The sequence below is a fragment of the Pollicipes pollicipes genome, unplaced genomic scaffold, assembly GCF_011947565.3.
Source record: "Pollicipes pollicipes isolate AB1234 unplaced genomic scaffold, Ppol_2.1 Scaffold_4881;HRSCAF=5763_pilon_pilon_pilon, whole genome shotgun sequence".
In the NCBI taxonomy this organism is placed as follows: Eukaryota; Metazoa; Arthropoda; class Thecostraca; order Pollicipedomorpha; family Pollicipedidae; genus Pollicipes; species Pollicipes pollicipes.
This window is the reverse complement of record NW_023596576.1, coordinates 30,678,200-30,700,289: the sequence shown is the minus strand read 5'-3', so window position 1 is coordinate 30,700,289 and position 22,090 is coordinate 30,678,200. Positions and strand designations below refer to the sequence as shown.

Below are 22,090 nucleotides of genomic sequence, written 5' to 3'. Positions count from 1 at the left end.
TTTTGGGCGGTGTCGAAGACGGCCACGGCCCGGTCGCCGGTGCCCACCACCAGCGCCGACGGACTCGTCTCAGACCACGTCACGTCCGTAATGACATCCTGCCAGGGGGCGCTCCAGCTGGGCGCCAGGTGGGCGCCGCCGGCCGAGAGGCGGAGCACGTCCAGACGGCCGGCGCCTGGGGAACAGGCCAGTGCTGGCTGTGCTAACATCAATACACTCAAAGTGGAAAAAACACAAAACCTGTCAGGCGAGTGATCACTTGATCTAAAGACCAACAAACTGCCATTATACACATGCATGACAGTATTGCTAGCAGACTGTTCTTGATTCACTTTCATTTGGTTCACATATATTTTTATCCAATAATTATGGGGATAAATTATGAACACTCACAATTAGATTATCATCAAGCACACAAAAATATGCTTTGCACTGACATGAAATTTGGCTTGACACTGAATAACAGAGTCTGATAGTGATTGAATTCTATTCTTACTTGAATTCAGATGCCTGCATTCTAATTTGTTCCAGGTAGGTCAGCCAGCCACATCCAAATAATGTGCGCATTACATCAGGAAATTAACATCATGCCTGCAAATGTTTGCATATCAAATATTTTAAACATGACTTATACATCTCTTTGAAGTTTCTGATATATTTCATAATATTGGTCATCTATAACATACTATATTTCATATATTACATAATATAAATCATAATATATACATTGGCTGACAGATGTAAGGGATATGAAGGAGTTTGTGAAAGTTAAGTTAAAAAGGATATGAAAGTTACATCTTTTATTTAGTGCCACTTAAATATAATGCTGAATGATTCAGTAACCAATCTGACTTACATAACCTTGTGCAAAAATCAACTCACACAAATAGCATGCCTTTGCAAAAGACTAAATCAACAAGAAGCACGCAAATGATAGGACTGCGTTTTATGAAGGCAATGACTACATGGAATCAGCAAGTGTTTTACTTTTATGGACAGACATGCCCCAGCAGAAAGTTGATTTAATGTAGTATGGAGGTCATCAATTTTATGGTTTCATCAAAACTCAGATACCACAACTCTGCTTCTTGTAATCATGTGGGCCAGACGACTGCCCCTCTTCTCCTGGGTGACATAGCCAAGGGGATTCTGGGGCCACACCCTCTTTCTTATTCTATCTTATTCTATCTGGAGACAGTGGAGGCCCTCCTGGGGCCAAAGGCCAGTTTTCTTTTATTTAAAACATGTGCAGGGTTTCTGAGGCATAAAATCAGCCAATGAAACATCAAAACTAAATCACAAGCCTAAACAGGTAACCAAAACTTAAAAAGTATGCCAAAGAGATGATGCTCCATATCCAGATGTGATCTACTCTTGAAAGAAATAGATCAAATCAGGGCTACTCCCAAACAACAAAGTCTCTCACCTCCCTAGAATCTCTAGCCACAGACACAACACTGCTAACTAGAAAGAATTGAGGGCTGCATTTACAAATTTGTCCAGTGGAATGTGCAAGATGTAAATATAAATTTGTGCCACCTGACACCAAGCCCGGGGCGGCTTCCATACACATTTTGGTGGTCACTGCTCTGATCTTGATCATGAGCCCCCAGCTCTGGGAATCATGACATGAAAACATATTGACATCCCCACCACCCAAGTCCCTGAATATGGTAGTGATGATAGGGTTACGAGTGTTTGGGGAGCAAACTACTCAGCATAATTACCTGATAGGCCATAGTTTGTTCCAGAAACCACAGCCAGAAGTTCTTTGTGAAATGGTGACCATGCGACTGCATAACAGTGGTAGCCTGGAAGTTCACATGATGCCTGCAACGGGATACATCGTCCTCCCTAAGCCCTTAAAATACGTAGACTAGGTATGCATCACATTGCATGTGACATCAGCATTCATTGAGGAGCCAGTGGAATTAGAGATGCACACATGCGAGAAAAGAGGAATTGAGTTTTTTCTCTCCACACTCGTATTCCCATCAAGTACGTCTGGAACCGCAGCGCCCCAGCATACATGCTTTTTTTGGATGGTTTCAACCAACTGCCTCGGAACAATGTTCTCGACCGAGGTTTCAACCAAGGCTACTAGAGTAAAGGCTACTGATACCCAAGGCCGACTGATATCGTCTCCTCTGTGCCGGAATCGTCGGTGTTGATTTCACGTCCGTCGGCTAATTTTAGAGGCTTATCAAATCTAGCAGGAAATGGTTTTCGACAAACGTAAGGATGACATTTAGCTGTTTCGGATATTTGTTGTGAACTTATTGCGGCATTTTACTGATATTGAATTATGTTACATCCTGAAGTGTAAGGTGCACTAAGTCAGCGGTTGACTAGAGACATTCGCAGGCGTTTGCTGGCGCAATTCCGACAAACTTCAGACAAGCTGCGACGGCGCAAAGCCGAGTCAAAGCCGGTAAATGTTGCGTGTAGAGACGCTCGTCATTCGTCGAGACTGTTCGGGGGAGGGAGGTTGCTGCTCCTGGACAGAATTTCGCTTCTTAAAGGTGTACGTCGAAACGAGACCTTAGTGAACTGTTTACGCTCTGGCTGTTTTCCGCCGATCCCTGGACTTGGGTGAGAATGGTGCTGTGCATCTTGGTCATATTGCCCACCAGATAATGGTGAAAAAGTAATTATCACCATTGAACTGTCATTTCACGGAAATGCCCTGAAATTTGTCCATGTTGTGAAGCTGCCCTATGATTGTCATATTACCCATAGATTACACAACAACATCATGTTGCATCCATACCACACCCAGAAAAACTCAGAGTCTCTGAAGCAGAACATGTGTGTAAGAGTATAAAGTACATCACTTAAAAATGTTGCCGATGACACTTTTTCTGCATCTGCTATTATGTTCTTTGATACCTTGTCTCACATTGCTGTTAGACCTCAGCCATATTTATGTGCAAATGTGAGTAGTTGGAAAGTTTGTCAGCATTTGTAATGGGTTCTTGCTGGATATTTTAGTTAGTGATAGTTCTTGAATGCAAAAGAAGATGGCTTACTACAAATTGGGTTAATTTCCCAGCCCCCAGATAACATTCTAATTGGTGGTGTATGGTCAACTTAAAGTTTCATCTTTTAAAGTAAATTAAACTCAGCATTTGAGAAAGGACCAGCTCAATGACAAAAAGTAGCTCAATTGGCAATTTTTATGAAACATTGTTACGTGCCTTACAACACTGGTATGGTCATCCACATTTCAGGTTGGTGACATGGCCAGGTGGCACTTGTCAAGGACAAGCCACAGGTGTAATTTGGGATGTGATCATACATGTCTATAGTAGATTATTTAGTGTCTGATGCTCTATCAGCTCAGTGATGTGCACCTAAATACTATAGTAACATGTATTATAATCCTCTTGCAGTGGGTAATAACCAGATGCAGCATTTTTCAAGCAGGGCTTATTTTTTGCCCCTGTGGTCAATCTTGGGCATGGGTAAAATATTGTCTTATAGATAGTGCATTTGGGCACTTTGGGATGGAGATCTTGGCTATGTTTATCTGGTTCCAGGTGATGGTGTATGCAACGGCCTGGCTAATACTGTTTTGGAGTTGTTGCAGTTTCACCTGTCAACTACCTGACTTCCCTTCCCCATCTCCCTCCAGTGACAGCTTGTTTCATGGCAAGATTTATCCTCAATGTCTCATGCAATATCAAGCTGATGAGCTTGGGCATGATGTGGTCAGCTATTCTGGGATTGTATTTCTCCAGAGGACAATGCAGTACACAAGTCTTGGATAGAGTCCAAGAGCATTCTCATCCCCCAGTGAGTTGGTTAACTTAACCATAGAGTTGCTGAGTGTGTTAAAACTTTTGTTAAGACAGGATCTTGAGGCATGTTTTGGTTGGGCAATTTGTCTCTCAATTAATGTTTTTGCAATGCCTATGCTCCTGAACATCTCTGATGACCTCCAAGGCTGTCATGTGAGAAGCCTAAAGCTGGCTGGTATTTTCTTTTGCATGCTACAGTGCAGAACAACATTGTAAAACCATCGCGAAACTGCTCCGGGTTAGCATTGTTGAACAGCATTGCAAGTTGCTTTTGATGGGTCGGCTAAGGGTAACGACAGGTGCTATGAATATGACGGAGAAAGCGGCACTGCGCGCGTCATAGCGCACTGAATCATGCTTCGATACTAGGTCATCAATAGGCGTTACTTGTAGCATTTCAAACCAGGCCTGAAGGGTGAAATTTTGCTGTATTGGCCAAACCCAGTTATTCCAAGAACTGAGCATGGTACGACAACGAAAAATGACGGGGAATGAAGCTTGTCAGGCTGCGCTGAATGTCCGGTTATGCAGCCTTAGTTGTGCCAAACTACAGCCTAAACGGCAAAGATTTCCTACTGAGAAAATTTCCATACGCCATGTTTGGCGTAATGTCACCTTACATGACCTGACCTTAGTGCATTTTGTGGAATCGCATCATATTGCATAACGAGAGAACCAGTGCAGGGAAGTGCTTAAAAATACGTATTCTGTAACGAGCGTACGCCGTCGTACGCATACACGCATAATACGGTCGGCATGACCTGATCGACATGATTGAACTTGTAATTGAACAAAGAGGTAATTTCAGGTGATCTTTGAAGGTGGGACCGTGATGCTTTCGTAGAATTGCACAATGTAGAAAACTGAGGTGCTGAAAGTCTACCATCAAATGTCCAGTGGCTCGAAGGTATTCCGGAAAAAACAACTTCTGGGGCCTCTGATTTCCCTCGTTCGGCGATGGTTGCACAAGATGATGCTTATCCAGGCTCACAATTTATTTATCGTTCCAGCTCTGCGCGGTCTGTGTGGGTAACAGTGCGTCGCCATGTTCAAGTCATCGGCTTTCAAAAAGAGGAAGAGGGAAGCTGGGACAGTCACGTCCTGGATTGAGTCCACTTTCTCGCGGCGCGACTGCTCGCGATTTCTTCCCAGTACTAAGGACAACAGCAGGTAAGTCTGGGATCGGGCGGCGGCGGGCTGGCGAGGGAGGCAGATGGCGCAGGCGGCGACCGCCCTCGCGTGTGAACGTAATCCCTTGCGGTGTGACGTCACAATTGCTGAGACCAGAAACACCAATAGACAACAACCAAGCGTTGTGATGTCACGTGGTACACTGAATGGGGGTTAAACTTTTCTTCGCGAAATTGGGTGCTATCGGCACTTCTATTATATTTTCTTTAATCATTTTATTCTGTTCTGAGTAGCCCTTAAGGTACTACTCTCCATTTCACGATTACGATTAGCCATATTGCAATATTAAATTGTCCTAATGGATCGGTACTTTGTTCTAACGGGCCGATGTTTCGATGCTTTTCTTCCTAAGTGGTCGGTGCTAAGTGCATTGAATTTTGTCACATAGCGATAAAACGGTTGAAGTGAATCACCAAACGACGCTTGCTACCTTTGAAGAGGGCAAACGTCAGACCAAACGATCTGACATTTTCTGTGGGGTCGTATGTGTTGTGGATGGAGAGCCGCACGCTATAAAAGCGCGCTGGTTTCCCCAGACTGACAGCCTCACCCCGGATGTCACACCATTTCTTTTGTGACGGGATTCCAATTTTAGGTGATGGTGGGATGATTGATTCGTGGTATTAGTATTGCAGACTGATATTCAAGTGTTCAAATATCTTCCTCGAGTGGCGTCTGTGAGCGTCATTCCCGATGATCTCTGTGGTAGAACGCTGAACTCGTAATGAGAAGACCTTGGTTCGAATCCCAACAATTCCATGAGATTGTGAGGATTGCGTGGCGCGCGTGGTAAAAGGGAGTGTCCCACATGCCTTTGTAGTTTTAAACTGAAATAACCATCTTGAAGATCATTCGATGCAGTTCACAGCCCTGCCTTCCCTAAAACCCAAACCCTTCTAGTTTCTGAGGTACGCGCCCGCGAAGATGGAGAGTATTTCAAGCGCCTCTTAACATTCATGACGTCATAATACTGTCATCGAAATCCTGCCATTCCATAAACCATGCGGCGATAAGGGCGAATAAAATGTTATGGTTGAGTCATTCGTACCTAGCGTTCGTGACCAAGATCACCGGATATAACGGCTGTCAATTGGCTTCCAATCAGTGTTGTGCAATGTACGATGACGTAATCAAATAATGACGCGGAAGAGTATATTGACTAAACACGGAAATTCTGCTGTCTAGAGCAGTCTTTTCTGTTTAAAGTATACCAATGATTATAAGTGAGCTTGTTTCATCATATCTGATGCTTGCTTCAATATCTTTAAATGGGAAATATTCCCTTTGAAATCCGAACACGAAATCGTACCTCTCATAAGTCGTAACACCTGGCCCGTGTTCCCCATTGGTAAATGACTACCCATTTTACCTTACCTACGGCGTTTCAAATGCGTGCATGATATATAAGCGACTTAACTCTACGCCGTAGGAACTGCTGTGACGCACTTACCTATGACATCACAAGCTGCTATGTCTGAGCCCCGTCCTTCACAAACCAGTGGAAGCCCATCGCCTTCGGAGTGAGCCTATTCCTTAACTATGACGTCACTACCCAAGCCCATTCCCCACTCGGCCGGGAAGAGCAATAAGCGCGTATGCTTACATGAAATGTAAGCAAACGCACTAGGTTAAAATACATGCTGATCCAATCCCATCGAGACATGAGGTTGGATCAGGTGGTTCTGCCTGTGCCCATATTTGGAATAGAGGCGTTCCCCATTGGCGTGTATCTATGACGCCGCTCAGTGGGCGGAGCCCGGGTCGTAAGCAATGGGGAGCTGGACTGAGGACGGCGTTTGGTAATGGGGAAGGGGCCCTGACGACGACCGGAAAATTATTGGGCGAAATTTTGTGGGCGTGCTAAACATATGTATCCCACGGCAAATGCCCGCCCCTTGGTTATTTGCATCCCCGTGTCACATCATACCAGGCGAGAGCGATAGTCCAAACAATCAGTTCATCCCGATTGGCTAGAATTACCCCGTGTATTTGCACTCACCCCTTTCATGTAATCGCTATGTTGTCAGCACCGAACGAAAATGGCAGTCCCGTAATTGATCGTGTTGGCATGCTGAATATGCTCTCTAATTGACATGTTTCTTCTCCTTGATAAGACGTTACGTAAGATCATGCTCAATTGTCGTATCGAAAGGGGGGAGGGAGGGGAAGGGGGTAATGATGTGACGTGCTGTTAAGTGGATATGTGCATCATCACATCAGTGTATCCAGTCCCATCTGGTGTGCCGACGTCATCTCGGAGCATTCGTGTTGCATCTCGCGCCACTTGCAATGCTCACAGGTACACCCACAAGAACAGCGGTAGGCCAAGAGTTCAGAGAATGAGCATAGATGTCTTAATTATTTGCCTCCCACTCAGAGCCCGCAGGCACAGCGTTCATTTCTGCCCAGTTCAGGGAACTCGGTCCCGTGCGTCCCGTTGAAACCTTCCTCCTCGTCCACGGCCTCGTCCACGGCCTGTTCACCTTCTTTCTGTTTCATTGTTCGTCTTTCCTGACCGTGTTTTTGCGCGTTGCACGCTAAAGCTTTCCGTCTGTGCTCGTCTGCACGTGAAGCCGGCCGATTGGGTCTGTGTCCTCCGTCTACACCGCCGCGTCACGAGGGGGCCGGCCACCATAATCGGTGGCGATCGAAAAACACCTGCTAAGCGCCACCTTTATCAGCAGAGCCGCTGATCGACAGCCTGCAGGCTGAAATCGCCTCTGCTGTCCGTTTATTCGGTTTGCGTGCAGCGAGCCGTCAGTGGCGGGTTTCGTCCGCAGCCAGTCTCGAGGCTTTGTCGTCGCCGCTCTAGGCGCATCGTCATCAGGCGACCGCCCGTCGGTCGGTCCCGGCTCGCACCAGGCGGCACCAGCGTTGTTGGCGCGCCTGAGTGGCCCGCGCCGCGTGAACACTGGGACGTAAACCATGTGGCTCTCCGCCGCCCGCTGAAGGATGTGCTGCCGCCACGGGAGCGCGTGATTAGAACAGGCCGTCTGAGCAGCTGATCAGACTGACTGGCAACGACTGTGAACAGCATAGTCCGTAGCGTGCATGTTCCGGCGACCCCCACCCGCCGCCGTTAGCTCTGGCGTTATGTTGGCGATATGCAGGCGATGTACGCCAAATTAAGAGCATTGTGACCCGTTTAGATGCGTTTTCTCCTTGACGTATGTTTTCGGAATTTTGCTTTGTAGGACTGACGGCAGGCAGTTGGTATCTTCGGTCCCTCGGCTCGTTTGTGATGGAACAGTTGGCGTTCATTGCCGCTGCGATTGTGCCGTGTGCGCAGGAGCTGTTCTTAGAACGCTGGCGGCGGAGAAGTTTGTGCAATGCTAGTTTATTCCAGGGTTGCTGAAAAAGTGGTAACTCCTGTGGAAGTAGATATTGTGGGACTCTGCGTTCAATTCGAGCGGCGCAGGCAGTGGCTCGTGCTTGTTAGTTCGCACTCAGTCCGAAGTTTGGCAGGGATGGCGCCATGTATTGGTGCCCTGCATAATTCACACCCGTTGTGTGAATTATTGTATTCCCAGAAGTCTTGGCTAAAGACCAAGGTTTATATCCTTTCTGCATCAATAAATTTGTCCTGACTCAAATTTCTTGATTCTTGCACAAACGTCTCCAGCAATGCCAAATTAAGACCTACTGTTAGAGGTCATCGAGTGACCGAAACAGCGGTAGCGTACTCTCCGAGACGTGAGGCATCCAACATATGCGGGAGATTATTTCTGCTCGGCTTTTACTTAGCGAAATATTGGGGGCGGGCGAAATGGCGAAAGGCTAAAAGTAAAATGGATGCGAAACATTCAAGTGTTACAGACGATTATGTTCTGTATCATTTGATGTTTCTCAGCCGGCCATGTTTTTGCATGACAGATGTTTTACCGGTTTCGACAGCAGAATAGGAACTGGAGGCAGTGTCACTGTTTTGAGGTATTTTTACTCAGTACTAAACTATTCCGTTGCTGCAAGATTGTAAACGCTGTCGCAGCATCGAATGCATCAGCACCACAAAAAGGGATAGGCAGCTGACTTTTTAGCGACCAATCTTAATGCTGTTCGGTGCATATAACTAATATTCATGGAGCTGTTGCATATAATGTCATTTCGAGGGATACCAGTTGTCCAACAACGCAGCTATCGTGGAAACCAAGACTGCATGTCTCGATCACGCACACATCCTGCAGAGTATGAGGCACAGGGGCTGCCGAAATGACAGCAGCAGTGCTGCCTGCGCGCGCATTGCGCGCACTCTAGTGGGGGAGTTTAGAGCCCCTCAGCATGTGAGAGTATTGGCCTCCTTGTGTCAGAAGAAGTCCGAAGAATTCGAGGAGAGTGCCGCCCCTGGCCTTGGTAAAGGTATGCCCCAATGTCCTAGCAGGGGGACACCCAAAGCCTGTCGGATGGGAGCCTCCCAGCCTAAGCGCAGGTGCTCTCCTCAAGCCCTAGTAGATCGGAGTCTTGAAATCCAAGTGGAGCTGGATTTAGAGGCTTCCCTGTACTTCTGGTGACTGGCCAACAAGGGTCAACTCAGGCCCGGGGTGGGCGTGGCGCAGCATAGTGCGATGCATAAAACCCTCTATAGACCTGTCTGGCGTTAAGGCAATGGCAAAATTGTCCTTTGAACTGGTCACGACGACTTCAGTGGTGGCTGAAGGTATACACAGCAATCTGTGTTTAGCATGTATCGTGGACCTAAAAGTACCCATACAAACCATTCTTAATGTTTTTAAGGCGCTAACGGACATGGGTGAAGGAGCGTTCCAGGCATAAGTTGAGGCGTGCCTTGCAATCTAAATAAATGAATTCAGACAATCATAGGCAAATGACTACCCTGGGGCAAATGACCACCCGGGGTCCAGATAAGGGGGATGGGACTGCTAAAAAACAGGTGGACAACGCTCCAAGCTAAGATAGGTTCACTAAAACCGTAAGAGGATACAATCCCATTGACCAAGTACAGGGTATCATGCCTGAGTAGAAATGCACCCCGAATTCAAGGCTGATGACCAGGTTAGGGTCAGGATCAGGCTCGAAAAATTAGAAAGAGGGGCGCCAACGAACTTGGGATAGAGGGACTCCCACAGTGCAAGGCGCACTGAACCATGGAAGAATGCGACCCAGCCCCTCGGCCCAACTTCAGTTCCTCTCGCCGGCGTGATGCTCACGTGCCTACAGCGGCTATCGTCGGCGTGCCGCTCAGACCGGTGAGTAGCGAGGCCGAAGCGTCCGCTGAGTGCTGCATCGTTTGGTTCCTTTTCGACACCTGCAGTTGACGGAGGCCGTGCTGATTGGTGTAATGTTGCTCTTGCGTGCCTGCTGGCGCCGTGGGCTCTCGTGGTTTCAGTGGACTACACCCAGTTCCTTGGTTGGGCCAGCGCGTCTGCAGTGGACGGCTGGGCCTCTTGAATGGTAGTTTGGAACGGTGGTTGTTTTACGCGTGGTAAAGCACCAAAACATTCGAGCAGACTACAAAAGATTTCTTGTTTGAAGTCCATCATGTGAGACTACAAGCTGGCATGGGTTAGAAGTTGAATAATCGCATCCAAGTAACGTACATGAAAAGGTACCAGGGGCGTGGGATTATTAAATCAGTAGGGCTTTCATTGATAGCTTGGATGTACATACACTCAGGTGACTAATTTGGTATATATTTGCTCGGGATAAACTGGACTGTGCGTGAACTGGATCTGGATCCGGGTCTGCCTTCTTGATCTGATGTGATCTGATCGCATGTTGTGTTTCCACTAAGCGCCATCTTGTGCTATTCGCTGCCTCGCCTGACCTCATGTCCAGACCTGTGTGCGCCATGGGGTCTTTACGACGCACTCAGCTGCTAGGCTATATAGCGCCGCCTGCCTGTCACCTTGGCAGGAAGGACGGGCACCGCGGGGAATCGAACCCGGTACCTTAAGATGACAGGACATGACCGACGTCGGCGGCGATCCGACCCTGGCTGTAGCGGGTCGCGCGGAGAGGCCTCCCTTGTACCGTCGGGTGGATGGACCACGTGGGCCGAGCGGTCATGTCATCGGTGCTTCTCGGGGTGGGAGGGGGGAAGGGGCGCTTCCGGTTCGCCGCTCAGCAGCAGGCGACTAGGCGGCAGCGTTGACGGCGGCAGCAGCAGCGGTAGCAGACGGCAGCGGCCGGGCCGGGCACACTGCCCAACACTCGGAAGAGCTACCTTCTCTCAGAACAAACTGGGCCTGTTCCTTTTGCCAGCGGGCGAAGGTGGCGCTGTTTAATGTTTTTATGTGTGTGTATGTGTGCGTGTTGTGGAGGGGGGCGGGGGCTGATTGTTGAAAGAGGCTGCTGCTTTAGGCGGCATCCGTGTCCGGCAGCTTGGCCGTGAATGCCTGACAGAGCCGGTCATAATGTGGCACCTTGGGCGCCCGCATGCTGCTTTCTGTCCCGGCCGGGCCGCCTCGCTGAAGAGCACGGCTGGCTTCACCATCCGGCAGCCTGATTAGCTCCGTGTTGACTTTGTCCAACTCACGATCAGCATGACAAGGTCTGCGACATGTGCGTGTGTGGTCAACGCGGTGGCGTAGTGAAACGCACCACAGCGTGGCAGCCTGACCGGACCTGCTGGGTAGCGCAGTAACCTACTGGTGCTCGCACACGGCTCCTACACGTGCCCGGTGTCTGACTTGCACTTGCCGGGTGGCGCGGTAACCTACTGGTGCTCGCACACGGCTCCTGTACGCGCCCAGTGCCTGACCTGCACCTGCTGGGTGGCGCAGTAACCTACTGGTGCTCGCACACGGCTCCTGCACGTGCCCGGTGTCTGACCTGCACCTGCTGGGTGGGTCAGTAACTTACTGGTGCTCGCACACGGCCCCTGCACGTGTCCGGTGTCTGACTTGCACCTGCTGGGTGGGTCAGTAACTTACTGGTGCTCGCACACGGCCCCTGCACGTGCCCGGTGTCTGACCTGCACCTGCTGGGTGGGTCAGTAACTTACTGGTGCTCGCACACGGCCCCTGCACGTGCCCGGTGTCTGACCCGCACCTGCTGGGTGGGTCAGTAACTTACTGGTGCTCGCACACGGCCCCTGCACGTGCCCGGTGTCTGACCTGCACCTGCTGGGTGGGTCAGTAACTTACTGGTGCTCGCACACGGCTTCTGCACGTGCCCAGTGTCTGAGCTGCACCTGCCGGGTGGGTCAATAACCTACGGGTGCTCGCGCACGGCTCCTGCACGTGCCCGGTGTCTGACCTGCACCTGCTGGGTGGGTCAGTAACTTACTGGTGCTCGCGCACGGCTCCTGCACGTGTCCGGCGCCTGACCTGCACCTGCTGAGTGGTACAGTGACCTACTGGTGCTCGCACACGGCTCCTGCACGTGTCTGGTGTCTGACCTGCACCTGCTGGGCAGCGCGGTAACCTACTGGTGCTCGCACACGGCTTCTGCACGTGCCCGGTGTCTGACCTGCACCTGCTGGGTGGGTCAATAACCTACTGGTGCTCGCGCACGGCTCCTGCACGTGTCCCGCGCCTGACCTGCACCTGCTGATTGGTACAATGACCTACTGGTGCTCGCACACGGCTCCTGCACGTGTCTGGTGTCTGACCTGCACCTGCCGAGTGGTGCGGTAACCTACTGGTGCTCGCACACGGCCCCTGCAAGCTCTGGCTGGCAACCATTACGCATGCAATATGGATCGGCTGTAATTGTACAGCATTCTTGGTTGTGATCCTGGCAGGCCGGACCCGTGCGTGGGTCGTCTGCGCAGTGACGCGCGTTGAGAAGTAGCAATGTTCGCTTTAACGCCCCATCGAGTAGTAACGAGTAGCAATTCGTAATCGTCCGAGGCTCTTTCTGCGCTCAGATGGGGCGTCAAAGCAGCTGCGGCTGTCATTGGGAGGGGGGGGGGGGGGGAGGGGAGTTTCGTATATTCGAAAGGGCTGAATCCCCCCCCCCCCACACACACATACATATATTCTTGAATGGTAGCATCAGCCCGGAGATGCAGTGTGGAAGACGATTTCCTTGCACCTTCAATGTCTCCCCTCCAGCCACTTAAGCAAGATCCACCGCTGGCAGCGGAGCCGCCGGCGCCCACCTCTCCAACGCCGTCCGCGCCCTGTTGCCGTCCCCCGCGGCGCTGGAGGCGGCATTGGTCCGCTGGCGTCTTGCCCCCTCCCCCCCCCCCTCTCCCCTTCACCGCGCTGTTGCGGTTTGTGGTATAGCTCAGGCCGTAGGGGCTCATGCATCGCGAGTGTCACCTGTGGACGCTATCGCAAACACAATGTACAGAGAGTGTACAGAAGTACCAGCGCTGGTCATTACGTTAGAAAAAGCACTGGCTTCGCCCAAAGCGTGAAACAGGTGACGCGTTTTGGTTGAAGGATATAACCTGTCATGGCGGCAAACAAGTCACTCAGATTAGGCCGCCAGCGGTAGTTCACTCGCTAGAAGCCGACATGAGCGCAAGACTCAATGTAGGCTATATCCCTCGGATTAAATTGTTTTTAGTAACACACGTTGATCGAAGTACTTGTTTGTGTTTCAGTTTCTCCGCGTAATAAACATGTTCATCAATGCGTCATTGTTTGATTACGTCATTGTACCTTGCACAACACTGATGAGAGCCGATTGACGGCCATTATATCCTGAAACTGTGCTCACGAACGCCAGGTATGCACGACTCGGTAATTATATTTTGTTTTGTCCTTGATCGCCGCATGGCTAATGAAATGGCAGGATTCGAATGACGTCATTATGGTGTCATGGGTGCCTGATCGACCTTAAAATAGTCTTCCCAAAGTAGCCTGCACATTTTCGCGAGCGTGCAGCTAAAAAACTAGAGACGCTCAGCTTAAGAAGGGCAGCTCCGTTGACTGCACGGAATGATCTTCAAGATGGATATTTTAGTTCCAACCCCATACAACTGAGAATACTTTCTTTAAAGTATGCCGCGGATGTTCGCGAGCCCGCCCGGCTTTTTTACTGGCTTCAAACGGAGCGGTCGAATCTGCCCTTTGACTACAGTGAAGTAGGAATTTCATTGGACGGAAGGGTTGTGACTAAGTGATTCAGAAGCAGCCCTTTAGGCAGGAACGTCTGGACTCGGCGCAGTGGATTAGCAATGGCACCGCTCATTTCCAGCCCTGTTTAGCCACAGCCCTGCGCTTGTTTAGTAGGGGTGGCCGCCAGGAACTGCGTGTCCAGCCTCTGGCGGCTAGAGATTAGCGTCTGAACTGGGCCGGCTCTGCTTTGCCTCTCGCGCGCCTCCGCAGATCGACGTTACGGACGTCCGCGCCGGCCGGGTAAGGTGGTCTGGCCTCTGCACGTGGCGGGTCATGTGGTTTGGCCTTCGCGCCGGCCGGGTCAGGCGATCTGGCTTTTGCGTCTGCGGAGTCAGGTGGTCTGGCCTTCGCGCCGGCCGGGTCAGATGATCTGGCCTCCGCGCCTGCGAGCTCAGGTGGTCTGGCCTCCGCGCCTGTGGTCTCAGGTGGTCTGGCCTGGCCTCCTCGCCGGCCGAGTCAGGTAGTCTGGCCTCCACGCCTGTGGTCTCAGGTGGTCTGGCCTCTGCGCCTGCGGGGTCAGGGGGTCTGGCTTCCGCACCTGTGGTCTCAGGTGGTCTGGCCTCTGCGTCTGCGGGGTCAGGTGGTCTGGCCTCCGCACCTGACGGGTCAGGTGGTTTGGCCTCCGCACCTGACGGGTCCTGTAGCCTGGTCTTCGCGCCGGCCGGGTCAGGCGGTCTGGCCTTCGCGTCTGCGGGGTCAGGTGGTCTGGCCTCCGCACCTGACGGGTCAGGTGGTCTGGCCTCCGCACCTGACGGGTCCTGTAGCCTGGTCTTCGCGCCGGCCGGGTCAGGCGGTCTGGCCTTCGCGTCTGCGGGGTCAGGCGGTCTGGCCTTCGCGTCTGCTGGGTCAGGTGGTCTGGCCTCCGCGCCTGTGATCTCAGGTGGTCTGGTCTCTGCGTCTGCGGGGTCGGGGGTCTGGCCTCAGCTCCTGCCGGGTCAGGTGGTCTGGCCTTCACGTCTGCGGGGTCAGTTGGTCCGGCCCTTGGCTACGCCGGCTTCGGGCAGACTACAGACGCTCAGCCGCGCCCATCGGCTGAACGACGCTGGACGTGCTCGGGCCGGGACCGTCCGGTCACGTGACTGGATTGGACCGTCTGGCCATCCGGTGGAACTGATCGTCGATTGGAGAGCAGGCTGACACAGTTTAAGGCTATCACTGGCCGCTTTCGGAGAGTAAAAATAACGCAGCCATTGAAAAGTTCGGCCACTGAAAACAAGAGCAGTACGGTTGGTGGAGTGTCAAGTTTGGGACAGCTCTTCATTGGATAGCGTCGTGTGTATGTAGTCCTTTGGAGGCTTTGGGCACTTTTTGTCCATAGCCTCAATCTGCAAGGTACTTGATTTGACGTTAGTAAGCTTTGTATCTCTTTCGATGTCTTGCCCCCCCCCCCCCTCCCCACAGCCACAAGCCCTCAACCCGTGTATTGGCCCCCTCGAATACGTGGCGCAAATCACCACAGGGGCCACTCCGGAGCACCAAAAAAGCCTAAAGCCACTTCAATAAACCTCGTATCCCACCATGAATTATACGAGGCTTCGCCCTTGTTTGCCGACTGTCGGATAATTTGGGGCTTCACCCTTGTTGCTGACTGTGGGATAATTCATGGCTTCGCCCTTGGTGCTGGCTGTGGAATAATTCGAGGCTTCGCCCTTGTTGCCAGAACGTGCGTTCATTCATGCCACACCGATCGGAACCGAGGTTTTCGTGCACATCACCTTCAGTGTTTCTTCAAAATTTGCGTGCATTTAGATTCTATGGAGCAATGAGCGTGTGTAATTATTTTGCCCTGGCTGACCTCGGGTCACGCCTAGGGGTCATTGAACTTGTTAGGTAAGTACGTGGCTATGTAGGTAGATCTTGGTAAGCATTGACCGGCTGTACGACATAAGTGCTACAACAAAAATCCCTACCGGCAGCAGTGCTACGCCATTCCTTCTACTGGCAATACTTATACACGACATTAGTGCTACGCGACAGGACTTACACTGCACAAGCCGATACTCGTCATTAATTTTACTGCAAACGCTTGAACAGTCATTACTCATACACACCTTAATTTCTACTGCAAAAACCTGTACGCGACATTCGTGTCACACGGCAAAACTTATCCTTGGAAAAATTATCCTCATTACTTGTACTGCGAAAACAGAGTCATTGCTCCTGCACGACTTCTACTGCAAAGACTTATGCGCGACATTAGTGGTACAGCAAAGGCTTGTGGCCAAGTCTTTGCTGTGGAACTAATCACTGGTATCTGTTTTTGCAGTATAAGTTTCTTCGTGTAGTTTTTATGTCGTATATGAGCTTCTACAGTAGGAGAAATGTCGCATATGGGTGAAGAATGTGCGTGGATATGAGTGAAGTGAATGTAAGTATTTGCGTTAGGAATAATGACGGGTATAAGTGTAAACGGCATAAGTTTTTGGTGTAACACCAATATGTACGTTCTTGCAGTAGAAGTAATGGCGCGCACAGGTAAAGGCTGTATAAGTTTCCCAGTACGAGAAATGTCGCGTATAGCTGATGTCGCTGCACTGCTGTCGGTGGGAGCTGGTGCCGCCGCGCTAATGCCGCGACTCCGCATTGGCCATATGGTCAGCACATACCGAGATATCTGCAGCTTCCGTAGCATCGGGCAGGGCTGTGGCACGCTAGCCGTGCACTCGCTCGTCAAAACGCCCGTGCGCAACTCACAATGTATTTAAGACAGCTTACAAAAGCAGAGCACTACGGTGGAGCACTGAGCCCGGCTAGAGTGGCCTTCATTTATTGGGGCTCAGTGTCGCGAGAGCCCCAATATGACCAGAGAATGTCCAATCTGCGAGGTTGGGGCCCGTGTGAGAGTACATAAATATGTCGGGGGACTGGGTGTGCGCTCCGTCGTCACCGGTCCCACCCGTGACGTCGCTTACGACCCCATTTCGGGGGTCATCCCGCATCGATGCCACTGTGATCAGTATTCGTCTAGTGTATGATCAGTATTCATGTTCTTAGACTGGTATATCTGAGCACATATGTTCAATGGACATACCTGTCTTGAATTGCGCATATTAACGCATTTCTAAACAGTTAGATTGTTTCCGTGTGATCTGTACCTCCAGCACCTAGCTTCAGTTCATATACGTCACCCACCGGTTGCCGAGCGCAGGGGCTAAAAACTAGGCCAGAACCACGGGCGAGGCCGGCTTCTCCGGTGAACAGCTCTCCTCCCGAGATGGGGAGCCGTGTGCGATGCGGCGCGTACTGGGCGCACGCTGTGTTACTGCTGCCGTCCAGGTGTGTGACCGGTTGGGATAAGACCTGCGGTCGCTGAGGGGTCGGCCCGTAGCGGCTTCGGGTCCGCCGGGCCGACATGACCGCTGCCAGCTCAGGGGTGGCTGGCGGCGCCGCAACGGAGGGTCAGCGATCATCGGGTCTAGTTGTTGCGTCCTGATGGCGTTAATATGTTCCATTTATAGATCATTGGGCATAGCGTGTAGTCTCACTAGTGATGCAGTGTGACCTGAATGGCCCCTCGCTCAGGCCGGATTTGTGACTTCACGGGTCAAAACTGGTTTCAAGCAGAACGAAGGCGGTTTTCTGTCGACGGTATTGAGGCCGGTGCGTAACCAACGTGTGGCCTTCTACGCGGTCTAGACTATGCGGGTATGTCGGTGTCCTCCATGCGGGTGGTATGTATGCGCGGCGTTGAAATCTGCGGCTCCGAAATCGGAACAAAAGGACGTCGTACAGATGATTGTTCTGATGCATTCCGTGTAGAAGTCTCCGTCTCCTTTGTCAGGATGGCGCAAGCAGCCCGAACGCTGTAACTGGCCATGCAGCCCGGCTGGGCATTCCACTGCAAAGCCAAGGTTTGCGTCAGGCGGCGACACGCTCGGCGCCGGCGCTCTGCACCAGCTCGGTGACGTCAGTGGGCTTGCGTGACCGAGCGCGCAGCCCGAGCCGGAACAGCGGCGCCGAGCGGTGCGGCGTTTCCCGGCCTCCGGGACGGCCGGCCCGACACACCGGTCACATGGGACGCCTCGGCGCCAGCTGCGGCTCGGCCGAGTCGGAGACGCGGCTGGCGGCAGCGGACCCGCCGGTCGGAGGCGCGCGCTGGCGACCGTGTTCGCGTGCTGACACCGCCGTCCAGAACACGCGACCGTCCGTGGAAAAGCCCAGCGTCGTTTGGCCAGTCAACGGGAATCGGTATCCGGTGCGACCTCTGCACACATCCTTTTGTGGGCTGCGTTTTTCGGTGGCTACCGGGCGCGTTTCAAGCAAACGAGTCAGTAAGACAGTAGTAATAGCCGTATTCCTCGGAGAGAAACCGGGAGAATGGAGATATAGACAGGACAAAAGGAAAATGGAGATATACATGGTACGGCCCATCTATATCTCCATTCTAGTCGGCTTTTCTCCGAGGAATAAGGCTGTTACTTATGTCCTATCCACGTGAATAATGCTCCTCGCAAATGCACTGAACAGCCTACAAACGAGCCAGTGGCGTGCAACCGGCGGAGTCAGATGTGCATGCCGCGTGGAAACCGATCAGCCGCCGCGCGACGTCGGCGATCGTGCTCTGTCTGGAAGAGCAGGCCTGATTCCGCCCCCTCTCATACACGTGGCAGCACATGGTCCCTCTCGTGCACGCGGCAGGGTGCGGTTCCTCTCAAGTGCGCGACAGCACATAGCCCCTCGCGACTGGTTACCGTTGCCAACATCGAGACAGTTGGCGCTTGCTGGAAGCACGCGATGTGCTTCGCCGACACGCTCACTGGAAGTTAGGGAAGGCGGGCGCCAGGCCAGGACTAGCGGGCTTTGTAACAACGTTCCAGATGTCCAAACGCGTTGAAGTGTGAAACGCTATGTCCCCTTCGTTTGGGAGTTAGGCGTGGGAGGAGGCGACGTCTTCGGGCATGGGTAATGGGTATTTACGCGTGAAGCAATGTCCTGCCGTGCTCGGGGTCGGCTGGGTCGATGCGTCGGGTTCGCGCTGACAGGTGGGTCGATCCCCTTAATGTGGCCGAAGATTGGCATCTCAGGAATGTCTTAACTCAGGCACTCCTTACTGACAGGTTAAGAAAGTCCTAGACCGGAGTTATGCAAGGTACAGAAATGGTATGCAAAACGAAAAAAGCGTAATTTATGTTGGCGTTTGTAACATTGTCAGTGTAGCACAAATAAGACGAGTTAATATGACGATACGTTATTTGTGAATAGATAATGATAACGATGATAATGCTAAGGACAGAATTGTCACTTATACCTTAGAGTTGCATTAATACTTGAATATCTTAAAGATCAAGCAAAACGCTGCGGCTTCCAGCGGACTGAGTGACGGCCAGAAAGCCGGAAGTACTTACCTGGAAAGCTATGTTCATCGCGGGACGACATTTTTGGTGAAATGCACAACAAAACCCTTGTGGTCGTGCCGCCTAAGTTAATAGGTGTTTACATGAGAATTCTGAAGTTGTACTTGTTTTAAAAAAGGCTGTTATGGTCTTTGCGGCCTGTCAGTCTGCATTCTAAACCGTGGACCCCGGTCCTGATTTACATAAGCGACCGCGTACTGTTGGCCCAGAGGTCGGAGATGGTCCCAGGTATTTGTGTCACTTTCTAGAACGGTTGGGAGAAGGGCTCAGCCGACAGGGCTGACCTAACCTGCCCCACAAACTTTTGTCTCCAGATAGTCCACTTCAATATGCGTCCCGGGACTTCTAAGAAAGATAGTTTTTTGTCTATTCAAAAATATTTGACTGCGGAGGAAGCGACGCATTGCATTGTGCAGTTGCATTCGCCCATTACATTACATCGCGTTTATATCGACATGCCAGTCACGAACCGAGGGAAGCTGCCCTCATGTGAGATACTTAGATTGCGTGGTAATCCACCAAAACACCTGTAATTAAAACGACCTGATATCGTCAGCGGGAATAGCTCTCTTTGATCGCCCCGGACGCCGTCTCTCTATGGAATGTGGTCCGGGTCGCGGAAGGACGATTTTATTCAGAGTGGCGTGACCTGGCACCAGCGGATGAGAGGCCATTGACAATATCTTGTGCCTGATAGGAGATATCTGTATCTAAAACTCCAACTCAAGAGGCACAACCTTCTCAACAGGCATGCTGAAAACTGGAAGGATAGACAATGTAAAGGCTGGTGACCAGTGTAGCCGTCTTAAAGGCTGGTGACCAGTGTAACCGTCTTGAAGGCTGGTGACCAGTGTAACCGTCTTGAAGGCTGGTGACCAGTGTAACCGTCTTGAAGGCTGGTGACCAGTGTAACCGTCTTGAAGGCTGGTGACAAGTGTAACCGTCTTAAAGAAGCGCGATCAGTGTCTTACCATGAGTTGAAAGTATCGCTTTGGTAAAGGGAATCGTGGCGAAGTGTGAAAAATATCACACTTTGTATAATAAAAAGCTGGCTTGAGTATGTTTACCCTCAAACTGCTAGCGTTGTGGCTGCCATATATGCCTATTGCACTACATATAATTAGTGGCCCAAATCTGGTATAGCATTAGCGATGGAAACTTTTCACCATTTGAATGGTCGGGCTCATCGCTCAAACTCCACTTTACACCCCGCTTATTCGTTAGACCTCGTTCCTTCAAACCAGCAATCAGGCACAACACGTACCACAAACAACACGGACCTGTGCCGGCTACGGCTAAATCCTCCCATCACAGTTACCCTTGAGCCTCGCACAAAAACAAGACTTTAGGTATCTATTCTCCGCCTGTCCCAGTTAGCCCCTCAATGCGTTCGTTGCAGAACAAGTGATGTCCGATTGCCAACAAAACAACGTACTTTGCACAATGCACTTTACAGATCATCTGATTGGGCGACCGAGTTTGGAGAAGAAGCAAACAAGTGATTTTATTTTTTACTGTAATGCACAGTTGTGCTGCACTCTGAGCTGCGCAGCCGTGCTACAGCAGCTGGCCATTCTCTCAGCACGGTCGTGCTGCACGCCGTGCTGTGCAGTTGTGCTAAACGCTGAGCTGCGCAGCCGTGCTACATCAGCTGGGCATTCTCTCAGCGCGGTCGTGCTGCACGCTGAGTTGCGCGGTTGTGCTACACTTTGAGCTGCAATGTCGTGCTGCAGCAGCTGGGCATTCTCTAAGCGCAGTCGTGCTACACGCTGAGAGAATGCCATCTGTCAAGAGGAATCACTTCGTGAATCACTCCAGATGATGTGAAAATCGTAATTTACGCTCTTTTTGGTACATCCCATGCAAATCAGCGATGGCGACGCCTTGAAGACGATTTTTCTTCGAAGTTTTTTGCTTCACTGCTGGTCTAGTCAATTCTGGGAAGGCCTCGTGTAGTGGGGCTCACGAAAGTGGGAATGAGTAGGCGCCTGTTAGGCCACAGCGGAGACTTAAATGACGGTCGGACCTGGTCTTAGGCGTAGACAGGAGCCAGGGCCCATGCAGAAATAAAACAGGGAAAAGGGGAGGCCCAATAATTTTTGCCCTGGGCTTTTTAGGTCCTTTCCTTGTACACCTGAAGAGAACGCGGAGCTAAAGAGCTTGAGTTTCTATTGTCCTATTCTACTTCTTCGTCGCTATCTCCCTCTAAGTTTCTATTTGCAACCGTCCATCAGTAGTTTTGACACGTGCCAGGGCTTTGAGGGTCCGGCTGTGTAGAGGTTAAGCTGCTCGTTTGCGAAACCGGAGGTACGGGGGCTCGATTCCCCGTTGTGCCCACTTTTCCCGTCAGGGTGAAGGGAAAGACGACGGCATCAGCATCTGAGTACGTCGTGAAGGCCTAATGACACACAGAGCTTAACGGTCACCAACTTGATTCAGCTGTTTAACCGTGAGCCTTTTACAAACGGAATGATTGGGAAATTAGCACCATGTGTGTAACAGCAAGGTTAGCGTACGGTGCACACTGTACTATGCAGGATTCATGCCAGTTACGGAAGGTGCGAGCTCATCGGTAAGGAGCCTTCCGTCCGCGTCACGCCTACCTTACAGCACGAGGGCCTCGTTTTGGATCGAAACTGAGATGTGAACGCACGTGCCCGGACAAGGCTCGATGAGATGAAATTCACATCGGGGTGCCGGTAGTATAGTGGTCAAC

At 51.3% G+C, this 22,090-nt stretch overlaps 1 protein-coding gene and 1 long non-coding RNA gene across 2 annotated transcripts in view; one reads left to right on the top strand and one right to left on the bottom strand.

The window, feature by feature from the left end:
* Positions 1-18: 18 nt before the first annotated feature.
* Positions 19-1,831, bottom strand: LOC119100654 (uncharacterized). The gene is made up of 3 exons (XR_005094452.1): positions 1,728-1,831; positions 497-591; positions 19-175 (listed from the first exon to the last, which is right to left on the bottom strand). It is a non-coding gene; the product is annotated as an uncharacterized LOC119100654 (long non-coding RNA).
* A 641-nt stretch (positions 1,832-2,472) lies between these two features.
* Trpm (transient receptor potential cation channel, subfamily M) overlaps positions 2,473-22,090 on the top strand; it is a 61,938-nt gene continuing 42,320 nt past the window's right edge. The window contains exons 1-2 of the mRNA XM_037223349.1: positions 2,473-2,592; positions 4,811-4,970. Of these exons, the coding sequence (XP_037079244.1) occupies positions 4,846-4,970 (125 nt within the window). The 5' untranslated portion in view covers positions 2,473-2,592; positions 4,811-4,845. The remainder of the gene's footprint in view (positions 2,593-4,810; positions 4,971-22,090) is intronic.